General features: G+C 43.7%; 2 protein-coding genes across 3 annotated transcripts in view; one reads left to right on the top strand and one right to left on the bottom strand.

The window, feature by feature from the left end:
• Window positions 1–11,826, bottom strand: part of insig2 (insulin induced gene 2) — a 65,483-nt gene that overhangs the window by 23,514 nt on the left and 30,143 nt on the right. The gene's annotated exons all lie outside the window — the stretch shown is intronic.
• ccdc93 (coiled-coil domain containing 93) overlaps window positions 1–11,826 on the top strand; it is a 17,605-nt gene that overhangs the window by 1,353 nt on the left and 4,426 nt on the right. The window contains exons 3-18 of one of the 2 annotated variants that reach the window (XM_037686751.1): window positions 729–823; window positions 1,601–1,712; window positions 2,944–3,042; window positions 3,544–3,600; window positions 3,706–3,806; window positions 5,901–5,918; window positions 6,169–6,205; window positions 6,963–7,055; window positions 7,229–7,279; window positions 7,698–7,784; window positions 8,324–8,440; window positions 8,614–8,676; window positions 9,309–9,382; window positions 10,251–10,332; window positions 10,767–10,841; window positions 10,948–11,019. In XM_037686751.1, the coding sequence (XP_037542679.1) occupies window positions 729–823; window positions 1,601–1,712; window positions 2,944–3,042; window positions 3,544–3,600; window positions 3,706–3,806; window positions 5,901–5,918; window positions 6,169–6,205; window positions 6,963–7,055; window positions 7,229–7,279; window positions 7,698–7,784; window positions 8,324–8,440; window positions 8,614–8,676; window positions 9,309–9,382; window positions 10,251–10,332; window positions 10,767–10,841; window positions 10,948–11,019 (1,233 nt within the window). The remainder of the gene's footprint in view (window positions 1–728; window positions 824–1,600; window positions 1,713–2,943; window positions 3,043–3,543; window positions 3,601–3,705; window positions 3,807–5,900; window positions 5,919–6,168; window positions 6,206–6,962; window positions 7,056–7,228; window positions 7,280–7,697; window positions 7,785–8,323; window positions 8,441–8,613; window positions 8,677–9,308; window positions 9,383–10,250; window positions 10,333–10,766; window positions 10,842–10,947; window positions 11,020–11,826) is intronic. The other variant, XM_037686752.1, reaches the window with a different exon arrangement.

Raw genomic sequence — 11,826 nt, 5'->3', positions numbered from 1 at the left:
GCACCTGGGGAGATACCTGAACCACGCACCTGGGGAGATACCTGAACGATGCACCATCACTCCACCCCCTCTGCGTGCACACCGCCCCGACCTCCCCGGACTTCTCTGTCTAAAATCTAACTTCTTATTAAATGGAAAAATGTTCTGAGTGTCGTGCTCATACAGATGTGCAACCTTCGCACATGTTTGAAGTACGGGTCAGAGAGGGAGAGACGTGCACGGCCGCAGGAGCGTGCAGCCTGTTTAGTTCCTCTCACGGTGAGAGAGGCTGTTTCTGCTGCTTTAGTTTAAATAAATAAATATTAACGCTAAAAGACGATCGGCGATATGCCCCAGACTATAGCTTTTATTGGATAACCAGAGGTTGTGTGATGAAATCCCAGACATGGAACACACTAGATCTTATTGATGACTGATGTTAGGATGAGCAGTACCTGCTCAGTTGGTCACAGTTGCATGATCATCTTTGTTTGGGATGGAACTGAGTGTTTTTCTTGGTGGAGGACTGAGAAAACACACATTTCTTCAAAGCTCTATCAGTATCTGTGGTGTCCTTGACCTCCGATGAGTTGTCCGTCCATCGTCATGTGCGGTTGTTTAGAGTGAAGAGGAGGTGCCCGAGCTCACAGCCTTGGGGCTCCCCAGTTCAGGAACAGAACACGTTTATTATTTGTCCTCAGGGTAAGTCCGCTCTGACTCACTGTGGTTCGTTCTTCTCCTCTCTGAAGGTGGTGGGTGGTATGACCTGGTGCATCACCACGTGTAACTTTGACATCGATGTGGATCTTCTCTTTCAAGAAAACTCCACCATTGGTCAGAAGATGTAAGTGACGTCACGTCTTCTGGTGGACGTTCCTGCTATCACTTCATGTTTGTGCACTTTTAGCTTTCTGAAATATTTAACCATGTTTTTGTCTCTGAAGAAGAACGGAGCGCTCGTCACATCCTTCAAGCCCTTTAGCTGTTTACAACCTTTTACTGCCAATTTCAGCTTCCTTCGGCTCCTTTTTAGCTCATGTCAGCTTTTTAAGTTGTTTCCAGTTAATTTCAGTCTCTTTTTGCTAATTTCAGACTTTTTTTGTCACTTTTTATTTATTTATTGCTAATTTCAGCTTCTTTTAACGTGTTTTTCTGATAAAATTCAGCTTTTTGTGTTCATGTACTTTTAGGTGCTGTGCAGCTAATTTTAACCTTTTGTTTCTACTTTTTCACTACTTTCTGCCTCTGAGCATGCATCAAGATATTTTCTGCCTCTTGTTCAGCTTCTTTCTGTTAATTTCAGATTTTTTTCTCTGAAACTTTATTCATTCAATCGGTTGTTTTCTAGACGTGTCCATGTTGTTTGGTTGCCAGTGACTTTTGTTCCTTTCAGCTCGACTGAGACCACGATTTATCCAAAACAGCCATATTTATCTTTACCTTATTTTATTTACAGAAAGCCACACAAAGTTTTAATAAACTTGTTTTCTTCTGCTGCCACGTTGGACAACAGCTAAACTGGACAAACTAACGGCAGCTCATTCTGTCAGTTGTGATTCCACCTGCGATCGCGGTTCATGGGCGGAGCTGTGAATTCTTCCTGACTTGTGTTTCGTCGCAGAGCTCTGACGGAGAAAATCGTTTCCGTCCTCCCAAAGATGAAGTGTCCTCATCGCCTGGAGCCCCATCAGATCCAGGGCCTGGACTTCATCCACATCTTCCCGGTCGTACAGGTGAGGCAGACGGCAGGGCAGGACCAGTATCTCTGCTTCCTGCAAACTGATCACTCAGAGAACGATCTAATTTAACAGATCAATACTTTATTTATCGCCCGCTGAAGCATGGCGTCAACTGACCCTAAAAACACAAACATGGGTATAATTTGAGTACATTTTTCAAAATTAAGCTAAAATTTGATGTGGTAGTAGCCGAGAGTCATTCAGGATAAAAACCTTCATAATTCACACTTTTCATCAGCCAGTCCAAGGTCAAAATCACAAATCAAGGTCAAAGGTTATACAGTCTTGACTTGTCCGGGCCGTTGCTACACATCACTGGATGAGTTTGTCAACAGGGGTATGAAGCGCCTTATGCAGTACTCTTTGTGTCGTACGCAGTACTCTTTGTGTCTTACGCAGTACTCTTTGTGTCGTACGCAGTACTCTTTGTGTCGTACGCAGTACTCTTTGTGCCGTACGCAGTACTCCTCTTGGTACCGTACGCAGTACTCTTGGTACCGTACGCAGTACTCCTCTTGGAGGGGGGTGGGCACGCTGCCCCTCCTGAATAACGTTAGGGAAATGCTGAAGCTGTTGTTTGTGTTCATTTTAACATTTTTCTCTTAGAGTTTTAGAACGGCTCATCAGTTCATCAACGATCAGACGGGCCAAGCAGAAGTAATTTAGGTGTTTACCAGTTATGGTTTCTTTATAAGCTTAATTAAACTTTTTTACGTATACTTATAAATTAAGCCCCGCCCATATGGAAATGTTTTTGTTTTGTTTTTTGTTTTTCTTAAATGCCTTTTTTTTTTTATTGTTTCAGTCTTGCCTTCACACAGAAACCACATTTTAAGAACCCTTAGCCAGTGGGTGTTTTTAATAGTTGTTTTTTTTATAAATTCTTGTGTTTTCATGTGGACAGCCAAAACACAACCTTTTGGAAACTGTGATGTCATAGACACGCCTCTGACCTGACCGACAACCATCATAACAACAATAAGATGCTTGTCTTTGCAAACAACAAACCCATCAATCAACGAGCGAAGAATGATTAAAAACATGAACTTGACTGAGCAGAGTAAAAACAAGAATCTGAGGCCCAAACGTTCTTGAATCACTTCACTGAGCTGTGAGCGGAACGAGCGCTGCGGACGTAACGATGTAAACATGTCAAACCTGTGGACGTGTGGACGTGTCCTGAGGGCTGAACAGGAAGTCTTCAGGTTTCTTCTTGTCCTTTCAGTGGCTGGTGAAACGAGCCATAGAGACGAGGGAGGAGATGGGCGATTACGTGAGATCCTACTCCGTTTCTCAGTTCCACAAGACCCACAGCCTCCCTGAGGTACGCCGCCGTGTTAGACGTTATCTAATGAGATCTGACTGAAAGACTTCGAGCGTTTCCTCCAAACAAACAAGAACAGGAAGTAGTTTGAGTCCTTGAAGCAGGAGATTTATTTAATTTTACCTGAAGTGTGAAAAGAGTTGTTCAGAGCCCGTTAATGAAACTGAAGTTCTTTAGGTCTGAACATTGGTGGATGTATCACGGTCTCTCTACGAGATCGTTTAATGAAACTTGAGATGAATTTGTACCACGACTACACGGCGTGTTGCCCAGTCTTTCCATCAGCCCAGCTCTACGTTCAAGGTCACAAATCAAGGTCAACGTGTATACACAGTCTTTGCTTGCCTGGACCATTGCAGTAAATTGTTGTACGTTTATTAACGGGCGTATGATGTGCCATGCGCAGGACTCTTGTCCTGCTCGATCCCTGATGTGTAAACTCAAACTGATCTGGGTTCAGTCAAAGCTTCTGTAAGTGAGCGGTGAAACTTCCTGTTGTAGGACGAAGACTTCCTCCAGAGGAAAGGGAAGGCCGTAAGAGCCGTTCAGGACGTGTTGGTGAGCTCTGCCACATCATCACTGTCTGACGCAGACGTGGTTTACAGGTTGTCCAGGTCAGAGTGTCTTAAAGGACAAACTGTGTGTGGACTTTTGGTCTTCCAGGAAGTGTACAAACCTCAGAGGAAGTATCGGAGGCAGAGAGATGCAGGACAGCTGCTGGATGAGGAGTCCAGGGTCCACTCCACTCTGCTGGAATACGGCCGGTAACCTCTCACACTGTGTGTGTGTGTGTGTCCTTGTTTATGCTACTTTGTAAGGGCCATTTTTCCAACTTATACTACATTGTGAGGACCACCTGCTCCTTTAAAGCCTGGGCCCCATAAGGAGAAGTCCCATTGGTGGATTAGGGGTTAGGTTTAGGGTAAAGGTCAGGGTTAGGCTATAGAAATGAATGAAAAATGAATGGAATTCAATGGAAAGGCCCCATAAAGATAGCAAAACAAACGTGTGTGTCGTTCCATATAAACACTATTCCCTCAGGTTCTTATGAGTCTTCATCTTATTTCAACATATTGTTGCATAAAAAAACAAATCGACTATAAACATGCTCATCACAGCAGTTTACTGGTGGTATCCCAGTTGGTCCATGTTCATTAGAATTCAAAGCGTTTACTCTCATTACGTTGTCGTTTTGTTGACGTTCAGAAAGCCACAGATCGTGTCACGTCGTTGCACCGTCACCGTCCTGAGAGCACATCGGAGAAAAGAACGAGTCCCGTTTAACAAGAAGAAACCCCAAACAAGACCGAGCTTAGGATGGGCCGCCATCTGCCTCAACTGGGACAGGAAAGAGACGCAGACAAACAGGAAGTGGTCAGAATGTAGTTTCTACGTGAATAAAGACGAACGTATCTTAAAGATAGAAGTAATTACAATTACAAACAGGCAGAGCAGGTAAAGACAGCAGCAGAGAGAGGACATGTCAGTTTGTCCTCCAGCAGCCTATAGCAGCAGAACTAAGGGACAGCTCAGGAAACCCAAACTGACCCTAACTATAGGATTTATCAAAAAGGAAAGTCTTAATCCCAGTTTTAAAACTGGACAATGTGTCAGCCTCACGGACAGAAACTGGAAGTTGGTTCCACAAGAGAGGAGCCTGAGAACTGAAAGATCTTCCTCCATTCTGCTGCTGGAAACTCTAGGAACCACAAGTAAACCTGCAGTCTGAGAGCAAAGTGCTCTGTTAGTAAAATATGGAACAATAAGACCTGTAATACTACTTAATTACTTAATTAAAACTAACGCGTCTCCTAATAAACTATGAAGGTTTTTGTAAAAACAAAAACATCAGACTTGTATTTCTATAGAAACCTTTCAGGCTGTATTCAAACAGGAAGTTGAGCAACACGTCGTCTGACCGCTGGACGGAACGGTGGATCAGTGAACACCAACAGAATTGATCAGATTTGACTTCTGCTGATGTAACTGTGGAAAAGTGGCAGTAAAATCAAATAAAGAGATTATTACCCAAAATGGGAGGAACGGGGATTAGGGAAGAAACATTCTTTAATTAAAATCAATTAAAATTAAAAAGACATATTCTTTAGTTAAATCATTAAATGGAAATCTTTTAATTTAGTGAATCCTGTTTGTTGTTATGACTGTAATCCATTAAAATGATTTAAGTTTGTGACCCATCCCATCACGTTAGGGATTAAGTCAGATTTGCTCAAACTGAGCCTATTTTTAGATGACTGTCTTTTTAAGCTACGTGTTGGCAGCTTGATCGTCACGAGCACTTCGGTTTGATTTGTGGGGTAGCATCAGGTACATGAAGCATAGTTTAGATTTTTTTTAATAGGGGGCCGAGATGGTGTAGGTCAGGGCAGCCGACTTGGATCCGAAGGTCTCGGGTTCGATCCCCGGTCATTGCACATCTCATGGTGTCTCTGAGCAGGACACCTTATCCCCAGCTGCTCCCTGGGCGCCTCCAAAGGTCGCCACGTCGTCGTCGTCACTGAACGAGTAAATCTCAAATCATTTGTGGATGTCAGGGTTTCCCAGCTGCTGTTGAAAATAGCTTTGCTAGCACAGGCTAAGCAGCAACACTTGAGGCTTTCCTGCTGCTAATCCTAATCCTAATCTCTGCTGAAACAATGTTTGGTAATGAGTTTTAGTGGTTTCACTCGGGGGACTCCTAAATAAACCGTTTCTGGTGTAACGTGTCACCTGTAGCGATGAACAGATGAGTCGCACGTGTTCGTCATGTAGCTCCTGCAGTTCGACGGTGACTTGATGAAACGTCGTCTCTGCTCCGGTTGCCTCTGACTCATTTCACGTCTCGTCTCCTCCTGCAGGGCGTGCCATGTTCTGCTGTAAGTACAGGAAGTGTGTGAGGCCTCCTCTGTGTTGTTTGTGGTGGATTGTGTTCACACTCACAGGCATGATGGATGCAAGCTGTGCTGCAGCCCCGTGACCTTTTCTTTATGGGTTTGACCCGGTGCTCCGGCTCTGAGGGACGAGCTTGTCCTCGTCCTGCTCGTTGTCCTGCAGCTTCGTGTGGTTAAAGTTTTATTCCTCGCTTGGCTCATGTCACACTGTTGTTTGTTTGTGTTTTTCTGTCAGGCGTTACGGATTCAGTAAGCAGTCCAAACAAGACAAGGTAAGGATCCAGAATAAACGAATGGGACATTTTCCAGACGAAAATAAGAATAAGTCTTTGTTGAATAATTTGTCCAGCTCGTGTCTTTAATTATAAAACGGGGATTGGAAACACCGTCGGCCGTTTCTCTGGTAACTGGGAAGATGAGCGAGGCACCCACTTCCTTTTAGCGTGCGGCTGCATCGAGGTGTAAGAGATTTTTACAAAAGTTGGGTTGCCAGGTCACCATTCAAGATGGCTGCCGTCATCTATGTTAACTTTCTGAACTGGATAACTGGAAACATGAGCAACGCGCCAACTTCACTTTTGGTATGTGGCTGCAAATAGACATAAAAAGATCCCCATTAAAATAGTTTTCTATAAATATAAACCGACCGCCCCGTCACTAAACAAAACTGTGCTTTCTAGTTTTTATTCTGCTTAAATGTGTAGTTTCCTCAAATGGTTGGGGTGGCCAAAGATTAATCTGTGGGGGTCACGGCCACCACTGCCCCCCCCCATCAAAGTGTCTGTGGTCAGTGTTTTAACTTTTATTAAAGTTTTTTATAATTTCACGGCAGTAACACAAACTGATAGATTGTTAATTGAAGGTGCACGTTCTGTGCACGTTCTGTTTGAGGAACAGTTATGGTTCTTTGTGTTTCCATCGACCCTGGCTTGAACCTTAGAACCAGATGTTGGGGGCTCAGACCTCGTTTGGACAAGGAGCACATCTGGAATAATTTTCTTGGCTTTGACTCTTGGTGTCTCCTCTCAGGTCGATGAAGGGAAGTCTTCTGTGGCCCGGGGCTCTCAGGCCCCCCCTGGGATGGCCGAGGTGTCAGAAGAAGACCTGCAGGCCGCGGAGGAGGTCAGGACTCGTTGGACACGTTAAAGAAATTAATTTTGGGACACCGTATAGAATTTATTGAGATTTCAAATGTTTCCATGGTTGTTGAAAACAAACGGATCGTAGATGAACTGCAGACAAAACGACCACGGAGACGTTCACGGACTCCACGTTTGACTTCTCTTCTCATTTAGATCCGGATCAAGTCCCTGATGACCAACATGGCTGCCATGGCTAACGAAGAGGTGAGCACGACCCAAACGTCTCGAACAGAACTGCACGTTTGAAATCATGTCTGCAGCTAAGATCAAATGATCTGGACTGAGACTGTTCAGTTGTTGGTCTTTGATAGAACTGTCAAATAAAGTCCCAGTACAGAAGCTGGTTCCTGCTCATCTGCTCACACAGACTCATGTTCGTGCTGGTCGCCGTATTGTTTGTTCTACTAGTGCTTAGTGCATTCTTAGTTCATGTCTTAGGTCCTATCACTGTTTTTCTTTACAATTTATACTTCTGCTGGATGTAACTGGGACCCTGTGTGCACAGTTTCATTCCATCTCATGTACCACATGTGATGGAATGACGATAAAGAACCTTGATGTTGAATAGGATGATGTAATCTGTCTAAATCAAAGCTTGTAACCGATGTGTATTTTTGTTCAGGGCAAACTGACTGCGAGTGCCGTGGGTCATATAGTTGGACTGCAGTCTGAGGAGATCAAGCAGATCGCCACGGAGTACGCTGAGAAGGTGAGCAGCATTATCCCTTCAGACACTGGCAGCTGTCGCGTTGTGCCGTCGAACGTCATCACCTTCCAGATTCATCGTGTTCGAGACACCTTCAGGCTGCGTGGGTGAGAAGGGATGAGGACCATCGTCCCTTAATGAGTCAGTGAATCAGGAGTCTGAGAATCAGGAGTCTGAGAATCAGGAGTCTGAGAATCAGGAGTCTGAGAATCAGGAGTCTGTGAGTCAGGAGTCTGAGAGTCAGGAGTCTGTGAATCAGGAGTCTGAGAGTCAGGAGTCTGTGAATCAGGAGTCTGAGAGTCAGGAGTCTGAGAGTCAGGAGTCTGAGAGTCAGGAGTCTGAGAATCAGGAGTCTGAGAATCAGGAGTCTGAGAGTCAGGAGTCTGAGAGTCAGGAGTCTGTGAGTCAGGAGTCTGAGAATCAGGAGTCTGAGAATCAGGAGTCTGAGAGTCAGGAGTCTGAGAGTCAGGAGTCTGAGAGTCAGGAGTGTGTGGATGGTTTGGGACCATTGCCCTGTCATGATTCAGTACTTCCCTCTGCAGCAGTTGGAGCTGACCTCAGAGGAGCGTTCAGAGCGGTATGGTCCTCTGCAGCAGCACCGCAGGGTGGTGGCCTCCATCAACAAACAGATTCAACAGAAGACCAAGCAACTGGAGGAGGTCAGCAGTTCTGTGGTCACATGTCCAACCATCCTCTGTATCAGACCGCTCCGATGTGGAGGAACTGGTTCTTTCACTTTTCTGTTCAGTTGTAGAAACCACCTGGTCAAAGTGGACACAACTACAGATCATACTCGGATCTAATAATGGACCTTTGTGTTTTATTCCAACAGCTCCGAGCCAAACATGCACAGGTGAAGACGGGCTGTGAAGACGCCAAGAGGAAGCTGATGGAGGTAAAGACCTGTAGTCTTCGTCTTTCCTTGTCGTTCTGCAGAGATTTCAGATTATCAGGGCGGGAAGTCTGCGTTATCCTAACGGTGTCTGGTTGATTTGTCCACGGTCACAGCAGCGTAAATGAGAACCTTCTAGAATGAAATCATCTTCTGTAAATGCAACAAGAGTCGAGGTCCGCTGTTCCTTATTCAAGATTCACCGTTTTCCTTTCAGAGTCCAAAAAACTTCTGGGAGGACATAATTTAATATTGGAGAAGACTTGTCTGTAGTTTGGACCCTAAACCAAAATAACTGGAAGAATGTATTTTTCAGAGAAGTTCTTTAGATAATGATCATCACTGTTGTTCTCACATGTACTATAAATGTGCAGACGTTATGATCAAAGAGCGTCTAAAATAATCAGCATGAACTTTTTCTGTGTGTAGCCACCTGTAAAGATATTCTTATTGTCAAACTGAACCGTTTTAGAAAAACACGATATATTTAATACATCATCTTTCAACATTAGATTTTAAAGCCCAGTAATATAGCATTATTTAAAATCCTAGTTTCAGTTCTGTGTGTTGTAATATTTATATACATTTCGATCCCTGATGAGCTGTGGAAGTCTGAGCGTTGGGGTCTGTTTCAGGCTGCAGAACAGTCGGAGAAGCTGGAGACACAGCTGAAGTCTTTAGAGGACATGGAGGATCAGGTGGACAGTGGGTGAGGACACATCACGTGCCTACCTCACAGTTACTGGCGAGCTCAGCCTTAAAATGACAGAACTTTGGTTAAACTTTGGAAGGTCTAACGGGTAAAATCAGCCACATCTTTATTTTATGTTTGTTTGTTTTTTATATTTATTTTCCGGTACTTTTTTATGGCTCTGTCAGTAAACACAGTTGTTCTTGCCAAACCTAAGAATCCATAATTTTTAATTTGTCAAATTTGTTTCAAATCCCATAACCTCACAGTAACATTAGCACACTCTAGTGTTCCTGAGGGGAAAAACCACCACTTAGAACTCCCATTATAAATGCAGCTCCACAGGACGTCCTTAACGGATGCACCAAGTTGCAGCAGCTGGTAATATATTTGGGTCAATTAAAGCAAAAACCAAAACAAACTGATGTTCTGCATGAGTGGAGTTTACAACAATAAATCTAATCGTAAAAAACCTCCATGACAGACCATGGAGGCTTCAGTTGGACTGAAAACAAGGAATCAGATTTTGGCTGCCTGATCTGGAAGGTCTTTGCAAAACTTGGAACTAGATTTTTTTTTTTTTTGATGGTCCTTAAGTTCCTTTAGAAAGTACTAATGGGGGAAATGCTTTTTTGTGCCACAAATGACCATTACAGTTAAATAATGTGGACAGTTTTTCTTTTTCCCCTAAGGAACACTAACGGTCAAAGTTAAGGACCTTCCAGGGTTAATCTCACCGTTTCACACAAGTTGTCAGTTCTTCCAGCTCAGCCCGTCCTTCAGTTTACAGCAGTAAATGTAGGATCACAATCTGTTTGTGTAAAGTGGCACTACCTTACTTCCTGTGTAGACAGGAAGTTGAACCATGTTTTGTTCTGTTAACCAGCCTGTTGGAGAAGCTCAGGTCTTTAGTGACCATGAACGAGAACCTGATGCAGCAGGAGCAGGAGTTCCGCTCACACTGCAAGGTGAGGACAAGAATCTGTCCAGGACTTTTCTGTTTTTGTTTCATTTAGATTTTATACGTACGTATGCAGACGATGTCTCCGTATGTACGTCAGAAAACTTTCTCTTGTCTGGGCCATAACCTCTGATCTGCTCAAGATAATTTAAGAAAACTTCATACACCTATGCTTCATCATTAAACGGGGGGTCGCATACATTTTACATCATCCCAGCTCCAAGGTCAAGGTCACAAGTCAAGGTCAAAGTTAACACATGGTCTTTGCTTGTCGGAACCATTACTTCTGATTTGTGTAAGATAATTTAAGAAAACTTCATATGCATTTGCACGACCTTTAGACAGCGTGCTGCATATCCTTTACATCACCCAGCTCTAAGGTCACAAGTCAGTGTAAAATATGCTGTACTCTAAGTTTTTGTTAAAATATGTCGTGCACAGGAAGAAATGTCCCGTCTGCAGCTGAACATAGACGAGTTAAAGTCCACATCTGGACAGGAAACTGAGGACGAGAAGGTTCGTTTTACATTTATTTTCCCAAGAGCGCAAACAAAATCTGATACTTGGCTATAAGATCAGCTGTTTTTAAGACCGTTTTAAATAATTTCAATTGTTTTCTCAGGAGAGGAGTCAGCTGATAGGGAAACAGTACGACTCGGACAGGGAGAAGCTCCAGAAGATCCGTCTGCTCATGGTAACCACACGATAAGAAATCTCTGCAAGCAAATGGGTCACAGCAGCAGATAACGTTCCGTAGATAAGAACCTGCTCAGAGAACAGAACAAGAATGCCAGGTCCAATTTGAAACACAGCAGACTCTGAGTTTGACCTCACGCTCACATCGGACCGGTTCTGTCACGTTTTCTTGTATCAGACTGTTCACGTAGAACCAGGTCCATCAGTGTAACAACAGAACATCCTGCGTCCACTGTTTGTAGACGGTTCGTATCTTTTTATCTGTTCTGGTTCTGTTCGAGTCCACCCTCTGTTCTTGTTAACATGAGAGATCTTTACATGCGACTCTGATCAAATAAGTTGCTCTGAACAGTTTTGGTGCTGGGCCTGACTGGGTTCTAGGAACAGTCCACTGATGGGAAGTTGTTTCTCGTTGGCCGGTTCTTCTTCTCTATTGACCAGAAGTTGCTCTTTGTTGACTGGTTTTGTTCTTCATCGATGGGATCTTGTTCTTTGTTAATTTGAAGTTGTTCTGCAAGAACACAAAGTTGTTTTCTGACTGGATCTTATCGTTGATGTAAAGTTGCTCTTTGTTTCCCCAAAGTTACTCACTGTTGACCAGATCTACTTCTCTGTTGACCAGATCTACTACTCTCTTGACCAGATCTTGTTCTTTCTTGACCAGATCTTGTTCTTCATTAAACATTTTGTTCTCTGTGGACAGGATCTTGTTCTCTGTTGATCAGATCCTCTTTGTAGAACAGATATTTTTCTGTTTGCAGGATCTTGTTCTCTTGTTTTCAGTTGACCATGTCTTGTTCTCTCT

This window comes from Nematolebias whitei, chromosome 13 (assembly GCF_014905685.2).
Source record: "Nematolebias whitei isolate Nwh7 chromosome 13, NemWhi1, whole genome shotgun sequence".
Classification (NCBI taxonomy): domain Eukaryota; kingdom Metazoa; phylum Chordata; class Actinopteri; order Cyprinodontiformes; family Rivulidae; genus Nematolebias; species Nematolebias whitei.
The sequence above is the reverse complement of the archived record's forward strand: the minus strand, read 5'-3'. Positions and strand labels throughout refer to the sequence as shown.